Source organism: Hypomesus transpacificus, chromosome 15 (assembly GCF_021917145.1).
Source record: "Hypomesus transpacificus isolate Combined female chromosome 15, fHypTra1, whole genome shotgun sequence".
NCBI classification, from domain to species: Eukaryota; Metazoa; Chordata; class Actinopteri; order Osmeriformes; family Osmeridae; genus Hypomesus; species Hypomesus transpacificus.
The window spans coordinates 3,880,633-3,893,828 of record NC_061074.1 but is presented as its reverse complement, the minus strand read 5'-3'; the positions used below and the strand labels follow the sequence as shown (position 1 = coordinate 3,893,828).

General features: G+C 45.3%; 1 protein-coding gene across 1 annotated transcript in view; it reads right to left on the bottom strand.

The window, feature by feature from the left end:
* Positions 1 to 11,256, bottom strand: part of bcas3 (BCAS3 microtubule associated cell migration factor) — a 76,278-nt gene extending 65,022 nt beyond the window's left edge. Inside the window, exon 1 of the mRNA XM_047035979.1 lies at positions 11,190 to 11,256. Within this exon, the coding sequence (XP_046891935.1) occupies positions 11,190 to 11,256 (67 nt within the window). The remainder of the gene's footprint in view (positions 1 to 11,189) is intronic.
* Positions 11,257 to 13,196: the final 1,940 nt, after the last annotated feature.

Sequence of the window (13,196 nt, the reverse complement as noted above, 5' to 3'; positions counted from 1 at the left end):
CAAAAGCAAAGAGAATGTTTGTGTGTGCGAAGTAATTACATTTCTTGCTTGCCGGTTTTATGCTAAATGCTTTAAACAATTATTTAATCATGTCACTTCAAACAATTACAGAGGAGCTCCCTAGTTATTTCCTGGTAATTAGGAAACTCTTCGAATGAATTACCACAACATCAACCACTCAACTTTTGACCAATATCAGCACCCAGCCCCTCCAATCACCTCCAATACCCTCCCCCACCAATCAAGTTCCCATGGGAAACTTTTAACAAAAATCACTTGATATCCTCCTCCCATGAATCTACATCTGGACCTTTTGACTCCAGTAAAAACATTTTTTACTTGAGTACAGGACTTCAATAAAAGAAAGTATTAGTTTTTCACTCACTTGGCCGCATAAACAAATTCTGACAGGAGTTTTGTCAAAATGAGGTATTCAACGTGAGTTTGTAAACATGAGTTCGTAGAGCTAGACGTGTCAATAAGAGGGAGTTGAAAACAGGTGCGTTGATTGGGCGTTGTCCCAAGGAGTTTGTTGTCGGCAGTAAGTTCATGAGTAAGTTCTCAAGAGCCTACTGAAGACTGTATACCCAGGGCCCTGTCAAATAATCAGGACTACGCAGCAACAAGAGCATTAAAAGGCCACGGGCCTCATGGTGGGTAAGTGAACAGCCGATTCCCTGTCAGATCAGGGTGTATGAAAACGTGCAGGTCCGCCATTGTTTTCTAACTCAATAAGGCTGGGGCTAATGAACTGGCAAGGCCAGGGCTGTTTTCTTTCATTAAAGGTGAGACCTTGTCTTTTAGTTACACATGTAAATACGTAAGGGGATTGGGGAGAGACCGCTAGGCTTAAGGAGAGACTTCCTGGACCCTGAAAGGTAATGTTACATGCGTGGTGTGTGTGTAAGTGTGTGTAGCTCGGCCTGGGTTTAGAAAGCCTGGTTAGACCTAATACGAAGTGATGGCCAAATTGCCACGTATGTTTCTGTGGAAAGCTCCGGTGTTGGGGGCAGGATTGTTGATTGCCAATAGTTAGCTTAGGATGTCCGAAGCAGCTGGAGACTGGTAAATGAAACGCTTGTTTGGTAAGACGATGAATATTTACAAAAATGATGTAATACAAATGTATATATGATTCAGTGTGAAGGTTGTCATGATTTTAATACACCTTGTGACCTTTTCAAAAGGTCTCACAAGGAGTCAAAGCCAAATGAAATGTCCGAGCCCCGCCTAACCCAAACACACACTCCAGCCCCGTGAGTGTCCTGGGCTGGGTGGTGGGGGAGACACACTCCTCCTCTCCTGCCCCAGCCTCACCCTTCACCCCTCACCCCCCTCAGGTCCATCTTAATTACTTCACAATTAGGACCTACAAATGGTGTCCCAGGGTGTGCATGTGTGTGAGTGCGTGTGTGTGTGTGTGTGTGTGTGTGTGTGTGTGTGTGCGCAGGGACCGTGTTTTCAATTTCCTCCCCTAATGGGCTTGTAATGTCTGCAGGAGGGGCAGTCGGAATCGTTCCGGGAGAAAAACAGAGCCCCAGGACACTGACCTCACCAGGTCATGGGGCTTGTGACCTTTAACCTTTTGGGAGCAGTGAGCATTGAGCAGCAGGCCCAGAGGGGATGGTGGGTCATGGCTGCAGGTAGCGTTAGATTACCGCTGGGTGCTATCAGGAGACACAGGCACCATGCACGCACACACACACACACACACACACGTACAAGACAAACAATGCTAGCACAGACCGGGTGTGATGTCAGAGAGACAGACACACAGTGTTGGCTGGAAGGGGAAATCTAGCTGTATGTTCTCGATGACCGCTCACAAAGGACCATTGAAAACAACAAGACAGGCAACAGCAGCACAAGCTTGTGAAAGAAGTGCTCCATTGTCATTCAAAGATCGGCTCTCATGCACTGCCTTTTATAACATCCCTAACCTATAAACGTCAATAGTAACATCCCTAACATAACATGAACAACATGCCATTTCATCCACCTTAAATAAAACACTTCATAAAAGAATAATATGATGTCGACATTTGAACAAAATTGACATCCGATTTGGCAACAAAAACTTTCTCATTGTTACATCGCTCCACTATTAAACGTGGGTTATAGTATCATTCCTACCCCAGACCACAACATCAATTCCTTTTCCCTTTTCAAAACAGCCACACATATGATTTTTACATTAGGATAAGCCAAGGAGTATTTATTCTTGGCCTTTCATATTCCTATTAAAAAGTTAAAAACTGCCCTAGTCTTCACTCATCCGCTTGTATAGGAAGTGAATGAGGTTTTGGCTCCGACATCTCCATACCTCTCCCACACACTGTTTGTTATTTCAATACGGTCACATTGTAGAATCATAAACGAGGTCCCATCCAAATAACAAGCATGAAGGCTGACACTAATATGTCCAACACACAGCCCGTATCACCCGTTAAAGGGCTCTCTCAACATGGATCAAGTAACGACTTTCGAGCATGGGTTGCCAGATTTCCCCTCCAAAAAAACCCTTATTACCAAATGCTGAGGGGGACTTTCATTTCAAGTAGATCGAATAACTGTGTTAGGGCCAGGTTGCCAGGTTCAGCAACCCTGAGTCAATCTCCCTGTTCTGTGTTCGATGCGCTTCTCTTCTGGCACCATCCCGCATAAGATCTGCATTAGGGTTGCCTGTCAGTTCCCGGCATATTTCGCCTCCATTTTTCCACTTAAGGCCACTTCTGAACAGCCTCAGTGAGCTCCTTAAAGACGCAATTTCAACTTTTTTTTAAGACTAAAAGTAACTAGTGGTAATACAATACTCGCACCAGGCCGCAGTGTGTGTGTGCTGTATGTGTGTGTGTGTACGTGTATGTGTGCATTTGATCAACGCTATGCAGAGAGAGAAGGTCATCAATTCTTGTTTAAGGCCCGTTCCGCACAGTCATTTCATTTCACATGATGGCCCCTTATTACAATAAATTGACCTGTGTTTGCCATTCACTCACAAAACGGATGTAAGGTTTTCACTTAATTTCCCAGTGGCTCAATTTAAGAGAATATAACTATTACAGAAGGGGGGGGGGGTAATGTTTGGACACATCCAGTGACTGCAGACACATGTGTGCCAAAAAAAGGCTACTAAATTCCTCAGTATCGAAAGAAAAGAAAAAGTGTTTTGAAAATAAATAAGGAGGGGTGGAGATGGGAAAGGGGGGTCGGATGAGGAGGAGGGCGTAAATATCAATAAACACAACTCTCTGTCTCGGAAGCTTCCTGCTTTATTTGATTAAGGAGATGAGGAGTAGGAGAAGGAGAAGACACTGGGGTAGGGTGTGTGTAGTGTGTGTGTGTGCGTGTGTGGGGGACGACGACGGGGGGACGACAGAGTAGTCATGCTCCTTTGCTTTTCTTCCTCTTCCCTCCTTCCTCCGCAATCTTTGGGTACCCTTAATGGGAATCGGAAGTGGAAGTGGAGCGGGGCCTAGCCCCAGCCTAACCTCCCCCATCTGGAGGGGAGCTGGCCTGCCAGCCTCAGGGCGACTCCCAACCCTTCCCAGCTGTTGAGTTTCGGGGGGCTTTTTTGTTTTCGTGGGCTTGAGAAAGCATATTTTTATAAATGATTGCCATATCCTCCGCCAGCTGCTGACCCCCGGCTCCCGTCCCTGAACCAAGCGAGGCATGGTTCTCATTTAGGTCTCCCCGGGCTGGGGCGATTCGCTAAAGGGTGGCTGACCCCACCGCTGTTAGCACGCTAGCTCCTAGCCGGCTTGTTGCAATACTGTCTGGAAGAGCAACAGTTAGCCGTTAGCACAAAGACATGTTGGTGTTCGATGATCATAGTTGAGTTAGCAATTTGAAAATATATCTTGTATTTTTTGACATTTTACAATGTGTATATACACTGTGTATGTGTATATAAATAATTATTTCTATGTTTCAGGCCTTGTTAAAATGTAATTGCAAAAATGCATTAGAAATATATAGGCTTGAAAATGTGTCGGCAAACTAAAAATGTGTGTTTGAATTGACACTAAGTCACTTTATGTGGACTTGTGTTTAAAAGCACCTTTATTCAGGTGCCATTTGGGAGACACAACTTTCAAAGGACACACAAAAAGCTAAGGCAAACACAAAGAACCCAGAAAAACCGACACAGTCCTGTGTTTAAAGTTTTAAACCCCAAGACAACCTTCTGTCCTGAAATCTTCGTCCCCCTGCATGTGTGAAGCGGCTGGTGTTGATGAAAAATGGATCTGGGTGTTGTTAGTGCGGAGGCGGGCGCCAACGTGTGGCGCCATGTTTGTGCCCATGCAGTATGTATGAGGTCCTGGGTGTTGGATTATTCAGCAGACCAGAGGCTCCTCAGGTGAGGGCGACACAGCCTGCAGCCAAACACGCCTGTTCCGGTGAGTGTGTGTGTGTGTGTCATCACTGAGGGGCAGGGACTGGCCTTTGTTTTACAGCTGGCTGGTGAACGCATACACACACGTGGAGCTCCAAGTCACTCACGCTATCAGACGTGCACACCAGTAGACCGGATGAGAAAACTCATATGCATTGTTAAACACAAAAATAAATAAAATACACGTAAAATACACAAACCAGCGCTCACGTTCCCCGTGGTGGCATGGACCTCCCTGTGGTGGCATGGTCCCCCCCACGTAAGAACCAGACTTGTCAACGTGCCCCAGTCACTTCCTTCACTCTATCAAGCAAAACACTGGCACCATGCTCAAATGGAAATGCTACACAGTTGGCCACATAACGCACGCATGCGCACACACACACAAACACACACTTCTGCCACTTCGTTCTCTCCTACCTAACCTCTACAGAGAGCCAGTCTGTGTCCTACACACTACCCTCAACCTCGTTTTACTGGTCGTCGCGGTAATTGCACGGTAATACTTCATTATGGCAGCACTGTAATTTAGGGAAACAGGCTCTTCAAAGGGCAGCTGCAGCCGCTGAACAGGGTCCTACTTAGTTACAGTAAGTCTGCTCTCAGCCCAGTTCTGCTCTCAGCCAGGTTCTGCTCGGACTGAGCTATTGTCTTTGGCCAACAGGAGCCCTCCAAAATACACACGTATGCAATCACAGAGCATCTTTAGGAGTTATAATTGTTGGAGCTGATTACAAAGTACAGGGATAATGGCTGAAATTGGGAAGGCCCGGAGAGCCAAAGAGAACAAGGGGGACATGTGAAGAAGAGGAACTGCTCCAAGCTAAACCAAGGAGTTGATAGTTGTGGGTCTAAGCGGGTCTGGGGTGCGTTCAAAAGGGGGAAATGTTCATGCTCAGATACAACACTTGCATGATCAGGGATAATATCCTCAACAGTAGCGTCAAACGGCACAGGTCCGAGTGATGTGTAGGAGAGGTAGACAGATAGACAGGAAGATAAAGAGACAGGCAGACAGATAGACAGGCAGATAAAGAGACAGGCAGGCGGATAAACAGGCAGATAAAGAGACAGGCAGGCGGATAAACAGGCAGATAAAGAGACAGGCAGGCGGATAAGACAAGCAGATTCCTACAGCAGCCAATAGAGCAGCAGAGGACAGGAGTCACATGCTGCTCATGTGAGTTGCTGGACTTCTCCTCGCTTGTCCGGGCCAGGAAACTTAGTTCACTTAGTCCCACTGACTTTGTCCTCCTGTTTGTAACGTGCATGTACATTTGTTAAATTATTTGCTGCAAAATCAGCACAAAATATCCCGGACACTTTCCCAACCATAATTTGAATTATTTGTCATTTCTTGAGTTAGTTGAGTGGACCAAGTTAAACTGGGTTGCAAGGGGCTGTCAAAACAATATTGTACCTTTAAATGAGAAAGCAACTATTTAAAAAAAGTGGCAATGAGTGGAAATAAGTATTTAACGGTATGTTACAATATTTGTTTGGGTGTGTGTGTGAGAGAGAGAGAGAGAGAGAGAGAGAGAGAGAGAGAGAGAGAGAGAGAGAGAGAGAGAGAGAGAGAGAGAGAGAGAGAGAGAGAGAGAGAGAGAGAGAGAGAGAGAGTCTAGAGAAAGTACCGAACACACAAGTATTGACCTTAGAGCCGGTGACTCCATAGATAATTTAAGTGTTTAAACAAAGCAAGTCACCTTCTCTTCTTCCCAATGTATAATTAATAAAAACCCACACACTGCACTCATGGCTCTCGTTGTGATGCTGATTATAAACACATGGTCGCACACACAGAGCCAGGGGCCTACACGATGTGAGGATGTTGTCTCTCACCCATGAACACACACACACACATGCGTACATACACACACGTACAATATGGCGTTAGGATGGGATGCTCTCAGCTCAAATGAGCTGGTATTCTGGTTGCTGGTCAACAACCTCAACATGAGTGGAGAATCTGAGTTTGTATTTGTGTTTAACCAATGCATAAATAAATGATAAATATGCATGCACATTCTATTTTAGAAGTGTGTGACCATGTGTGTGGAAATGGAGCAAAAATTTGACTATTACCAGATGTTGCCCATTTCAATTTAATGTTCTCAATATACTCAGAATTAGAAAGTACATCAACAACATTTATGTCCATATATACTAGTGTACTTGTGTCACAATGCAACAATACAGATACAGGTTCAAGGTGCATACAGCACAACACAGTATGGATCAGACAAAATACCACAGATCCACACAAACACGTTGGATCTGAAAAAATGACCCGAAATATCATGAATGTGTCAACATGAGCCGTCTCTGGCATAAACACTCACACAGGTCTATACTTTAACCCTACAAGTAAGACAGGAACGATGCGAGCAGATGAGGTATCCTCATGGCTACGTAGGGGAGGGGTCATGAAGGGGACTTTTATTTTGAAAGAGAGAACTACTCTCACAAACACACAAGTTCATATTCATAAATGCTCTGCCCTCTGTATGCACTGCCCCCCACCCCCCCACCCCATTGTCCAACCCTCACCCCAACCCCCTACGACACATATACTTTCCAGCCATAAGACACACTGTATATGGACAATATGTGCCTTGTTCTGTGCCTTGGGGCAAATGCTGTGTGTGTGTCTGCCATATAACACTTGAACACTTGGGCTACACAATAAGAGACAGCTGGGGCCACTTCAACTGTCTCCCTCTCGCTTTCTCTCTCTCAGCTTACAGCTGTGGCCTGGGGGGAACCCTGACACTGCTATGACGTGCTGGCGGCCATTTTGGGGCCATGTGTTGACATGGAGCCTGGTTTCTCCAAGTAGTTGGCTTGTGTTTCACTGGCAATGTGAGTTTTGATTTAATTTTGGTTCACAAAGTGTTTGGTCGGATTATGAAGTTCCAAAAAAGAAAATGTCCACCCAACTTTTTTTCTGCTTCTAAATGTGTTGTTTGAATGACCTTATAATGACACTTAGACTTTGGTCACAAGTGGGAGCAGAGAACCGCAAATGTACAGAAAATAGTATTGGTCTGGTCCAGCCTTTGTGCTATGTTTGAGTTAGCATTGTAAGCATAACTTCACTCCTTTTCCAGTTCAGGAGCACGTTTCTCCTAGCAGTCCTAACCTGGATGAGAGAAAAGCGGGGAGACTGAAGTCCTTCTTTCAACTAGGGCCCCCTGTGCTTGGCCTGTGGTGCTCCTTCATTCCACTCCTCCTCCTCCTCCTCTTCGCCTGTCCTCTTCTCTCTCTTACACTGAAGGCAAACCAATGAGGGGGAGGTGGTGGGGAGGGAGTGAGGGAGGGAAGGAAGGAAGGAGGGAAATGGTAATGCATGCTGTGCGAGAAACAAAGGAGGCGAAACAAAAACCAACTGAAATGATCAAATGGGCAGAGCTGGCCTTCCTTTAGGGTATACCTGCAGAAGAAAAAACAAAAAACAAAACAAAACAAAACAAAAAAAACAGTTGTGTTTTTAATCTTGGTGACGAGGCCTTGGTCTCCCTCAGCATGTAAAGCCTTTTCAATCAACCCTTGTGCAAACATGGTGGAGTGAGGGACGGCCGGACGTGCAGCCTTTCTGAAGCATCAATCGGGGAATGGGGCCAGATGTTTATGGTACCAGCATTAAAAAAAATCCAAATGGGTGAGCCTACCTGAATGCAAATGTATTTACTTATTCATTTATATACACAAATATTTATATGTGTGTGTGTGAAATAAATATAATAATACCCATTTTTTTTATTTTACTTTTACAAAAGTATGTGTGTACGTGTGCATCTGTTGTGTGTGCACTGTACGTGTGTGTGTGTGTGTGCGCGTTTGTCCATGTGTGTGTGTGTGTGTGTGTGTGCGTGTACTCTGGCCTGTGTGGGTAATGAGTGCCGTGTGCTGCTCTGCTCTTATTTGCCCATCTTAACTCAATTAAAAGGAAATAAGGCAGCTCTGACCGCCACATGAACCAGCTCCCTCAGCTGAGAGCATGTCTGCACACAGGGGGGAGGGATTTGATCATGCTCCAAAACTGGCAACCCACCACCACCCCATGCACCGCAGCGTGAGAAAGAGTCTCTTTGAGAGTGTGTGTGTGTGTGTGTGTCTGTCTATGAGACATATTGTTGGTATGGCATGTCTGGCAAGGCTTCAAACACACACCGTTAATGGTCATATTATGCACCATCACAGATACAAACACAAATACATGTGTGAGTGTGTCAGCGTGTGTCTGAGTGTGTTTGTGTACACATACTGTCCACCAAGTTTACAAGTGTACACTATGTAAGCACAGACGTTCCACAACAGAATGTGCCTTCTCTGCAGTTGCTTTTTTGACCCTACATTTTGCTTAATAGCTGACAGCCACACATCTGCCCTGTGTGTGTGTGTGTGTGTGTGTGTGCTAGGTTGAAAGAGGAGGAAGACAGGAGGTCCCAACGTGCTCTGACCATTAAGAGAGGAAGAGAAGGTGTGTACTGTACATGTGTGTGTGCTACAAAACCCCTTAAACCTTGGTTATAAATATCCACTTGTTTAACATGCACCAGCATGTCACAGGAAAAGGGAGAGTTGAGCTGGGGTGACCACAGGAAACAAAGTCTGTCTGTGTGTGAATCCGGAAAGTGTGAAATCTGGAGGCTCCTGCTGTGAGGAGAGACTTAAATTATGTGTGAGGCCCTTTCCTGTGCCCTTGCAAAGCTAGTTCACACATATGCTAGCACTGGACTGTGTAGAAAATGTCAGTGTGCTAACGGACAGAGAGCAATGGTCGAACACTGTCAGGCTGCATCTGTACTAAGTCCTGGTCAGCCTGGAGCCACAGGCCTCGTCCGGATTGTAGCCGAACCCACACAGCTGTTCTTTAGTAAATAAATACAAATAAATTAATATACATTTTAAATTAAGTGCTAGGAATAAAAGAGGAGCCACAGCCTAGGAGAGACTGACAACTGGGTTTAAGAGGGTGATAAATTAAACATAATTAATCTGTAGTCCTCATCCTATCACATAATAAAACTATCTATTTTACTGTGTGGTGACGGTGAGGGTTAAGTCCCCAGGATATTGTGTTTGCGTGTGTGTGTGTGCGTGTGCATGTGTGTGTCTAGACAAAGGGAGGATCTTATCCATTTAGAATACAACAGCTGTTTGTGTCAGCAAATTTTCCGCTAATTTGCCAAACCAGATTTTTTTTAAGGAGCACCACAGCTCATTTGCATAACATTCAAAAAAAATTGGGACCCACACACACGAACACAATGAGTTTACCCTTGCACACACAATTGTATGTTTTATTTAACCAGGCAGCTCAATTAAGAGCAAATCTGTATTTACAGTGGTGGCAGCCTGGAAAGAGGAAAATAGCCTACACACAAATACAGAAAGACTGGTAGTCAATTATTTACTTCCACGCTATGCTCTGAATAAAAATTAAAAGTGCTAAGCTACCTCCTGTTTCTTCCACCTCCTGCTCTTTAATTGAATCATAACTAGGGAGCAACTGGTAACAACCAAGGCCATACATGTGAGGCGCTGAGCACCCTCGCAGAGTAGCAAACGCTAATGGACGTGACTGCCTATATTACGGCAGCAGACATTACCGACGCTCGCTAAGCTCATGTTTATGGAGACCGCGCTGGAGCTGTAAGACCCATTAGTGTCAATATGCTCACTTCACCCCAAGTAACGTCGGCCATTTGGCCTGAAAAAGCCAGCGGAATGCGATTAGCGCTAGCGTCTTCGAGAGGCTTCCGATAACATTCGGTGACTCTTAAATCGAGTCAGTGTCTCGGCCTCTTGCGGTTGTTTACAGATGAATGAGCGGGGGACGAGTGGCTCTAAGGTTTCGAATGGGGGAGGGAAGAACAACGCTGATGAATCATTTATTAACATTTCTACTGAGTCTCCTGGATAGACAAAAGCTGCTATGTGTGCTATGCTATGCGTCTTGTTCTAAAGAGGTCGGCGCTACCATGCATGTTAGGAAGAGCGGGAACCCAACAAACTCAAATATGCTACCGTGAGGAAGTTGGCAAACTCCCGTCCCGCTATGGACTCGAGTAAGCAATGAGGCCATCAGAGAATAAGTGGGAGATTAGCATTAGCAGGTTGGCAGGAAGAGAGCAGGTGGATAATGCACATAGAAAGAAATAATATGCATAGCAAGAGACAAGCTAGGCTACCCCAATACAAGCATGAACAGGGAACTAACACAGTCTGCCAACAGGGTAAATTAGGGACTTAACAGAATGAAATTGGTCTTTGCTTTCACATGTAGGCTACAGAAGAAGGGGTAGCAGGCTGCAATAAAGCAGAGGTTGAAAAGGCAACAATGGGCATCGTGGTAGTGTTGCTGTGTTTATTCTACCTTCAGTCACCTCCTCACCCCAGATCTGTCGCTCCCTGGCTCTCTGCATCATCATCACTCAGTCTGCGCTGCTAATCCCAGCGGTGACGCCTTCACACCACACCCTACATTATCTATGAGGATGTGGTCTCACTCTACCACAACTTCATTATCATCACACCAAGGGGGAGAAGACAGAGCAATGTCAGAAGGGATGTGTGATGTGGAATTGCGCTTCAATTATCATAGTGACACAATCTGCCGCCGCAGATGAACACAGACTATAATGGAATCTGACAAGTGCAATGACATATGTCATTGGTCAGACTATATCAAAGAGTCTCTGTGCATAATCTGTACTTGATTTGAGTCCATACACACACTCACACAACTCCGCACATACACACACACTTTCAGTGTTTGGAGCCTGACTTGCTGTCTTCAGCTCCTCCATGCCCAGCCCCCCTGGGCATGGCCAGATGCCCTGAGCTTGCCCCATTGCCCAATGCCACGTTAGCCTTGCATGACAGCTAGCCATTCCTCTATCCTACTAGAAACACACAGACGGCATGTGCAGACACACACACACACACAAACACACACACACACACGGAACCAGACAGATGGGTGAAAAGGTGGACCATGTCATGTGTGAGCTGAGCAGAGGGAAGGCGAGTGTTAACGATTAGAGCAAAGCAGACTGAGAGTGTATGCTGTGTGTGAGTGTGTGTGTCTGGGTTACTTATGAGGGTGCACCTCTTGGCCAAATCTAATGAACCAAGAACAACCTTGATCAACAACAGAGTAAGGAACATGAGAGTGCCCCATCTCGTCTCCTCTCCCTCCCTCCCCACCCTCACATTCATCAAGTGTTTGTGTTTGATCTCTCAGCCACATCACACATGTGCCCTCCAATCAAGCACCAGTGCCTCTAGGGGCCCTATTGGCCTGTGTGTACACACACACACACACATATACACACACATACACATATACAAAAGAGGGAACCTCCCACACACATAACCATTAGTCTTTTGATTAAATTTGAGTGCTGAGGCCATGACCAGGACAGCTTCATTGGCAGATAGAGACAGAGAGAGAGAGAGAGAGAGAGAGAGATAGAGAGAGAGAGAGAAAGAGAGAGAGAAAGAGAGAGAAAAACGAGAGAGAGAGAGAGAGAGAGAGAGAGAGAGAGAGAGAGAGAGAGAGAGAGAGAGAGAGAGAGAGAGAGAAAACGAGAGAGAGAGCGAGAGAGAGAGAGAGAGAGAGAGGGGGGGGGGGGGGGGGGGGGGGGGGAGAGAGAGGGAGAAACAGAAAGACAAATGAAAATGAGAGAAAGAATGAACCTTTCCCCCTTTCCCTTAACCTTTCTAATATGGCTCCTAACCGCTGCCAAGGGAAGTAAAAACTAAAAAGGGTTCTCGTGACACTTCATAACTCCAGTTTAAATGAAACAACTAGGACTGGAGCCATTAGAAAGGCAGACAAAGTACGGCAGGGTTTTGTGTCCCGCCCCTCTGTTCTGTCTTCCACCGTTGGCATGGCGATGGGGGTCATTAGGTGCACTTACAGCACTTCGGTCAAAAAGTGATTTTGGCCACCAAGCGGGGAGGGGGGCAGATCTGCCTGGTGACATTCAGGTTAGTGGGAGACAAACACGACTGGGATAGAATGCTTGCTAGATTACTGGACTACTTTCCCTTGTGCATCTGTTTTCACGTGTGTGTGTGTGTGTGTATAGTGTGTGTATTAATGTGTGTGTGCAAACATGAAAGTATGGATAATTGTTTTTTGTGGTCTCCAGTGTGCAGCTAGACAATTTCTCTCACTCATTTATTCTAAAACTCCCTCTCTGCCACTTTCTCTGTAAATCTCTCATTTCTAATCATATCTCCAACCCGGATCCAGTCCTCTGTCTGAGCTATACCCACTTTAAATCTCCTAAACAAATCTGTTCTTCCTGTGTCAATACAACATGCTCTCTCCCTAGCTCTCTTCACCATCATCACACTTTTCCACCTCCTCTTCTCTCATTTCCTAAGACACTAAAATGGCAGATTCAACTCTGAAACATCAGGCAGCATTTCAGTCACAGTACTGTAGGACAACTTGTATGATCAAACTTGATAATGTATCTTTTTACTTGATTAGTTCTTTATATGAACATGCGTAGAAGCAGCCGTCTCCAAAAAAGCTTAAGTCGCCTGAGAAAAAGGAATGATTTTTTACCTTGTTTTTATGTGGTTTGAAGTGTAATAACATAAATGTCTTTTTGTGATTTCTTCGTCCGATAACAGGTGTGTGTGCGTATTTTTTGGAGTCTAGAAAGTGTTTCTGCATTTTCTTTTTTTCTTTACAGGGGGTCAAAAAGGCAAGTTAATCAAGTGTTGTTGAAAAGCTGGGTTATTAATGACTCGAAACCGAGAAAGATGGTGACTA